The 7,500-nt window shown below is 43.6% G+C and overlaps 2 protein-coding genes across 2 annotated transcripts in view; one reads left to right on the forward strand and one right to left on the reverse strand.

Annotated features, from left to right (window-relative positions):
• vps13a (vacuolar protein sorting 13 homolog A) overlaps window positions 1–2,890 on the forward strand; it is a 53,746-nt gene extending 50,856 nt beyond the window's left edge. The window contains exons 68-71 of the mRNA XM_080852973.1: window positions 356–441; window positions 1,401–1,524; window positions 1,754–1,828; window positions 1,958–2,890. Coding sequence (XP_080709099.1) covers window positions 356–441; window positions 1,401–1,524; window positions 1,754–1,828; window positions 1,958–2,011 — 339 coding nt within the window. The 3' untranslated portion in view covers window positions 2,012–2,890. The remainder of the gene's footprint in view (window positions 1–355; window positions 442–1,400; window positions 1,525–1,753; window positions 1,829–1,957) is intronic.
• A 3,090-nt stretch (window positions 2,891–5,980) lies between these two features.
• Window positions 5,981–7,500, reverse strand: part of gna14a (guanine nucleotide binding protein (G protein), alpha 14a) — a gene marked incomplete at both ends in the record, with an annotated part of 10,012 nt that continues 8,492 nt past the window's right edge. Inside the window, 3 exons of the mRNA XM_080852332.1 lie at window positions 5,981–6,171; window positions 6,858–7,011; window positions 7,376–7,500. The exon at window positions 7,376–7,500 is cut by the window's right edge and continues 5 nt beyond it. Of these exons, the coding sequence (XP_080708458.1) occupies window positions 5,981–6,171; window positions 6,858–7,011; window positions 7,376–7,500 (470 nt within the window). The remainder of the gene's footprint in view (window positions 6,172–6,857; window positions 7,012–7,375) is intronic.

Raw genomic sequence — 7,500 nt, forward strand, 5'->3', positions numbered from 1 at the left:
GATGTATCACAAGCTCCACCGCTTGTCACTGGTGGCCCCCTCAGAAGCCCTCCTCACCCGGCACGAGCTGGGATCTGGAACACCTCTTCTGCCCCAGATATCATTACTGTGTGTGTGTGTGTGTGTGTGTGTGTGACCTGTCTTGATCCCATCTGAAGTCACCTGTTAAAATCCCCATCTGAAGTCACTTCCTGTTATAATCTTCCTTATTGTCAAAAAGGGTTATCATTTAGGCTCCGGTTTGTGTTTCTGTCGCTTCCAAGGTCCCTAACCCCTTTCTTTCTCCCTCTTTCCTATCCGCCATCCCTTTGTTTCTCTCTCTCCCCTCTCTCCCTGCTCTCGTCCCCCTCTGTAGAAGATTGAGAACGGGCGCTTTGCCAGGTACAGGTACTTTGCTCACGCCAAGGTCAACGACTCGGACTTCCTGATGATCACCAAAAGGTAGGCGTTCCGGCAGCACGTGCTAACGCATGTCTTCAGCGAGACTGCCTCCCTATCTTCTCACTGCACACACACCCTCATTTCTTTTGCACTAGATACTGTAAGCTCTGCTTAAGACTGGCACACAGAAACACCGTTGGATGTTTCACAACCAAAACCTCATTGCTCCCCTCACGCCATATTGGAGACGGCACTATCTCATTCACAGTGCAGATTTGGAACATATTGAAAAATGTTCTTTTATTTATTTGGAATGTAATTACTGATGGGTGATGTACTGTGTAGAGGTGTAACACTCCTGTAGTAGCAGACCTAGCTCAGCACAAACAAAGTCTGTAGATACTGTTACATGCACATACATACACACACACACACACACACACACACACACACACACACACACACACACACACACATCCTCACGTGTGCAGCAGACTGTCAGTAGGGGTGGGGCTCTACCTTTAAAGCAGGGTTTTTTTTACCCCCTGGTGGTCCGCGACAGCATCGCAGGGGGTCCGCGACATGAGCCTATGTCCTATAGCCTCACCTCTCTGGGGGTTCGTCAAGTGCCAGACCCAGTTTCTTTTACGTTTGTTTTGTTTTGTTACACACATACGCACACATCTTAGTTACTGCCCTACTTTTTTTAGGGTTAACGAGCTGGGAGAGTAACTGGCTACAAAACATTACACACAGTTCAATATTTATGTGAAATATACTCTCTCTCTGTCACACACACACACACACACACACACACACACACACACACAGGCAAACCACAAAGCTCAGCAGAACTACATAAATCAGATGACTATGGGATGCTTATGAATGGATGATCAGACATGGATATTGCAGTACGCGTAAGACAGGATAGTAGTGGTTTCTCTGACTGTGTGTGTGTGTGTGTGTGTGTGTGTGTGTGTGTGTGTGTGTGTGTGTGTGTGTGTGCGCATCTACAGGGGCATTTTCTTTGTCACAAAGGGAACATTTGGTCAGTTGACGTGCGAGTGGCAATATCTGTTTGATGAGTTTACCAAGGAACCAATGATTGTAGAGGACCGACGCCTAAGGATTGAGGCCAAGGTATGACACACACAATACCCACCTGTAATACACACACACACACACACATACACCTGTACACACACACACACACCGGACACACAAGCACACTAGTGTGTGTCAAAACCCACACACAAGCTGCGTTCAAACAAGCACACTGCTGCTCCTCTGCTCCTGCGTCTGTACATTAACACACGTGTGTTCGCGTGTGTGTGTGTTTGCGTCTGTGTCTGTGTCTCACCCTCATCAGGAGAGAGTCAAGTCTGTGTTTCATGCCAAAGAATTTGGCAAGATCATCAACTTCAGATCTGCTGACATGGCCAAGGTAGGCGTGCGTGTGTGTGTGTGTGTGTGTGTGTGTGTGTGTGTGTGAGAGTGTGTGTGGTCGTATGTCCCTATATACATCCAAATATGCCCTTATTATTCATATGCTCTCATGTGCTTCTCTCTGCAGTGGGTTCTCGCCAAGCTGGAAGATGCAAGAGAGAGTCTGCCAAAATACTACTGAATCCCAGTCACTACTCCCACACACACACACACACACACGTCCTTGTGTTGCCAACATACTACTGAGTCCTGTCACTACTCCCACACACACACACACACACACACACACAGACACACGTCCTTGTGTTGCCAACATACTACTTAGTCCAGTCACTACTCCTTGTGTTGCAGTGCCTTTGGGTCAGATGTAGTTCAGCTCACTTATCACTCTGTGTCTGTAATATCACACGCATTAGTTTGCACTACTGGCTCACAAGCATCCTGTTAGTCACATAACCTCTCTCTCTCTCTCTCTCTCTTTCTCTTTCTCTCTCTAGCGAGCACACACACACACAGCTTATTGCCAGCTATGCCTTTTAGAGCACAGCCTCATCCTATGCCATCACTTCACCTAACTTCTGACAGAGCACTCTGTTATCAGTGTGAATGTTAGCATCACAAGCCAAAATGCAGAATGGAGAACCCTTTTCATATAGACAGCTGGAATAGTAACATGACTGACTGAGTGAGTGACAGAGTGAGAGAGTGAGTGACTTCTGGGTGTAACTTTTATTGTTTAATTCGAAGATGGAAAAAGATGGAATTTTTTTTTATTAAAAATAGTTAAGAGTATTTTTCTACCTTTTGCTTTTGCATGTTAGGAGCATGTATGTATGTATTGGTGTGGAATTAACGGCTTTCATCTGTATTTTATGTGGCTCATCAACTGTTTACTGTAATGCCACTGCAGAGGCAGGGAGAGTGTGGTTAAATATGCAATAATGACTATGCCCAATGCGTCTGTCTGTCTGTCTGTCTGTCTGTGGAGATTTTATCTTTGAATTGAAAGTGACTGTCCATAACTAAATATATGCTATGTTCAATCTTATAAGATTTTTTTCATCCGTTTTAAATAAAATATCTATAAAATATATGCTTTGGTTTTTGGCTCAAGAAGTGTGGAATACATTAGAAGCTTGTGAAATGCGTAATGCAGAACTTCGTGTTATGGGTATGAACATTTCTCTGATGTGTTTTGATGCACTAGAATGGGTATCAGTCAGCATAGCTTTACATGAAAACACACACACACACACACACACATTATTTACACTCTCATGATACAAAATGTATCCAAAAATACACTTAAAATACCATTCTGGTGATCATTAGGATCTGCTTTCAATTATTCTACATTCTTATTCTTGATACCTTCTATTGTGCTTTTTGTTATTCTTGGAATTCCACGGAGACCTGCACTCTGGGAACGAAGGGGTCTTGGTGTGCAGTAAGGGACTACTTATTCCTTTAGGTCAGGGGTTTTCAACAGGGGGTCTGTGGCCCCCTGGTGGTCCGCGAAAGCATTGCAGGGGGTCCGTGACATGAGCCTATGTTGATCAGTTCACCATTGAATTTTTTTAGTTTTTTATGAATTCGCTTTGATATTTGAACACATTTCCAGATTACTCTTGAATATAGTGAAAATATCGTGTTGTAGGCAAAATATCTGTGCAGGTATCTTCTTAACTGCTTTAGGTAATTTGGAGCTAAGCCGTATAGGGCTTTGTATGTTAGAAGGAGTATTTCCTCCAGGGGGCCAATGCAGAGAGGCAAGTACAGGTTTTTAGGTCCAGTACGTGTGTGAGTGCCATGGTCTGTATAAGTTGGAGGCTCTTTATTGAGTTGTTGCTGCATCCGCCGGACAGAAAAGCATAATTGCAGTAATCTAGTCGCGACATAATAAAACCATGCATCTTAGAGCGATAGGACTGTTCTGATATTGGCAATATTGCGATGATGAAAATTGTTGCTAGTCCACCTCTGTATCCTGTATTGTAGGGCAGCTAACATTACTTCGAGGGGTAGACTCGTTTAAGGCTAAGTATTCATAGGATTTTAGCCATGTTTCAGTTAGAAAAAGTACCTTGATATGGTTATCCGTTATTAACTAATTTACAAGTGCAGTTTTTGATGCTAAAGACACAGCTAGGGCTGACTGTATGTTTGTGTACCTTCAAATACTAAACAAGACCCGGCAATATCATAATCATTTATTATACTCGTCTATAACATACATTAATAGTTCACATAGTAATCCACATGATAGTATTCCTTCACCCACATCTGTGACCTTGAGGCTGTCTTCAGCAGTAGGCATGCTTCAGACCCTACAGGTAGTTATGATTCAGACCCTACAGACAGACCCTAGTCAGTGTGATGTTCACGATGCACTCATACAGCACACATACAGTGTCTAAGTCAGTGTGATGTTCACCTAAGCACTCATACACCACACAAACAGTGTCTAAGTCAGTGTGATGTTCACCTAAGCACTCATACACCACACAAACAGTGTCTAAGTCAGTGTGATGTTCACCTAAGCACTCATACACCACACAAACAGTGTCTAAGTCAGTGTGATGTTCACCTAAGCACACAAACAGTGTCTAAGTCAGTGTGATGTTCACCTAAGCACACAAACAGTGTCTAAGTCAGTGTGATGTTCACCTAAGCACAAATACAGTGTCTAAGTCAGTGTGATGTTCTCCTAAGCACAAATACAGTGTCTAAGTCAGTGAGATGTTCTCCTAAGCACACAAACAGTGTCTAAGTCAGTGTGATGTTCACCTAAGCACTCATACACCACACATACAGTGTCTAAGTCAGTGTGATCTTCACCTAAGCTCTCATACACCACAAATACAGTGTCTAAGTCAGTGTGATGTTCTCCTAAGCACAAATACAGTGTCTAAGTCAGTGTGATGTTCTCCTAAGCACACATACAGTGTCTAAGTCAGTGTGATGTTCTCCTAAGCACACATACAGTGTCTAAGTCAGTGTGATCTTCACCTACGCACTCATACACCACACAAACAGTGTGTAAATGAAAAGAGGAGACACTTCAGGTTCGTCATGCCAACCACCACCCACAACCACATCAGAACACCTGTACTATTGTCTCTACTCGCTGTGGAATATGCTCTCAAAAAAACTATGACATGAAGGATCTCCTAAAAGACGTCACCACAAAAGAACACAAGGTAGTCAGTGCATTTGAAGAGCAATCTTATGGTTTGAGTCTGTTGTGGGACGCCAGAGCACAGACACAAACACATAATCCTACAACTAAAGAAATGTATACATTCTGATAAATAGGTAACCTTTTGTGCAAACAACCTCAAAGTAAAAACTCTTACTACAGAATATTCTGCTTCTTTCCGACTGTTTAAAATATCGTGAGCATTATAAAATTGTAAACTCTATCCACTCCACCAGGTGGCAGCAAACCAGGAAGAATCGTTTCTTATTCATCTTACACATACATCCCTGTAAAATGCCACCTCTTCCACATACCCAACCCAACCTCATAGGGTTGTTTGACTGCATTTCTTGCATCCAATGTTCTACTTCACGATTCCTACACTGCATCACACACACATTTGGATTGCCAGCTTAACTACCCATTCCTCTGCTAATATGATCACAGTCTTCTGCTCATTCTATTGATAGGAACGCTATGAGTACATTTAGATCCTCACTATGTTGTCATTATATTTGTACGCTTGCATTCATGTCTTATCCATCTCCTTTTCTACACCCTGCAAGCTGCATGTATGCCTGATGTACACCTGCCCCATGTTAGCCACTATGATTTACTTGATTACTATGTACGAATAATCTACCTGTCACCCCCCCGCACCCACCCACCCCTTCATGCAGATGGGACTCCCCCTCCCCTGAGCTGGGTTCTGCTTAGGGTCTCTTCCTGTTAATAGGAAGTTTTTCCTTGCCACAGTCGTCTCTACGGTGGAGCAGGTCTTGGGCTCTGTTAAGTGCTTTAAGACCATATCTATTCATGGCGCTATATAAATGAATTAAATGGAATTAAAATTGAATTGACTGAACGATTTCAAAAACGTGTCAAGCTTCAAAAGGCTATCTCTCTGAGGGTGACATCTTGGATGATTTTGATGCGTGGGTTGTGTGTGTGTTAGACGAGGTTGAACTCCTTCAGGTTGTGGCGGAGGATGGTGTCCTTCACGGCGACGAACACAAAGCGGATGTTCTCCGTGTCGGTCGCGCAGGTGAAGTGGGAGTAGACGGTCTTCTCACGGTCAGGGTTCTGCTCCTTGTACATGGACAGGATGAACTCCCGGGCTGACTTAGGGTCTTGAGTAGGACCTGGGGAGGATAGAGGACCAGGAGAACAAAAGGAGAGAGTGGTAAGTGGCTTTAAAATTTAAACATTTTAAGCAGCAAGCCTTACAAGAAGCAAATACACAACCACACTGCCTTAGGGTCTTGAGTAGGACCTGGGGAAGATAGAGTAAGTAAGTAAGTAAGTAAGACTTTATTTATATAGCACATTTCATACAAGAGTTGCAATTCAAAGTGTTGGAGGACCAGGAGAGCAAAAGGAGAGAGTGGTAAGTGACTTTAAAAATGTAAAAATATGACTAGCAAGAATTACAAGAAGCAAAGACGCAACCACTACACAATTTCACTCACACATTACAATGTTTTCTCCAGCTACACCTTTCTGCAGCGACTATACAACATTAACTGTAATCACTTCAGTGTGCGCATACGTGTGAGAGAAAGAGTGCGAAAGAATGAGAGAGAGCGAGAGAGAGAGAGAGAGAGAGAGAGAAAGAGTGTGAAAGAATGAGAAAGAATGAGAGTGAAAGTTTGAGAGAGAGAGAAAGAGAGAGAGAGAGAAAGAGTGTGAAAGAATGAGGAAGAATGAGAGTGAAAGTTTGAGAGAGAGAGAAAGAGAGAGAGAGAGAGGGAGAGAGAGAGAGAGAGATTAAGAGAGAGGTCCTGTAGACCTCTTTCCCGTAGTTTATGCCGTGCGATCTGAAGCTCACCGTTGAACTCAGGGAAGTAGGTCACCAGGTCTGAATGCAGGATCTTCTCCTCCAAAATGTCCGTCTTGTTGAGGAAGAGGATGACTGACGACTGCTGGAACCACGGGTAGGTGATGATAGTCTTGAACAACGCCTTACTCTCCTCCATGCGGTTCTACACACACACACACACACAGACACACACACACAGACACACACACACACACACACACACAGACACACACAGACACACAGACACAGACACACACACACACACACACACACACACGCGGACACACGTGATGGTTTCAGCCTTACAGTCTTTTTTTTGCCCACACACAATTTTAATGATATATAGTTATACATAAATAAGTAGGTCACTGCTGAGCAGTGGCGCCAACTTGACTCTCTTATTCAAATACTGAAGATAAGCTAATAACACTAACTTGGGTTCACAAGCAGTGAACTTTGTTACGTTACTTTACCCTGTCATATTTAAATGAATGGGAGGAATGAATGAATGAATGAAAACAGCTGACCTCGTTATCGCACTCAGCCAGCACCTGGTCGTACTCGCTGAGCGCCACGAGGAAGATGATGGAAGTGACGTTCTCGAAGCAGTGGATCCACTTCCTGCGCTCTGACCTCTGACCCCCGACATCCA

This window comes from Sprattus sprattus (genome assembly GCF_963457725.1).
Source record: "Sprattus sprattus genome assembly, chromosome: 15".
Lineage (NCBI taxonomy): Eukaryota > Metazoa > Chordata > Actinopteri > Clupeiformes > Clupeidae > Sprattus > Sprattus sprattus.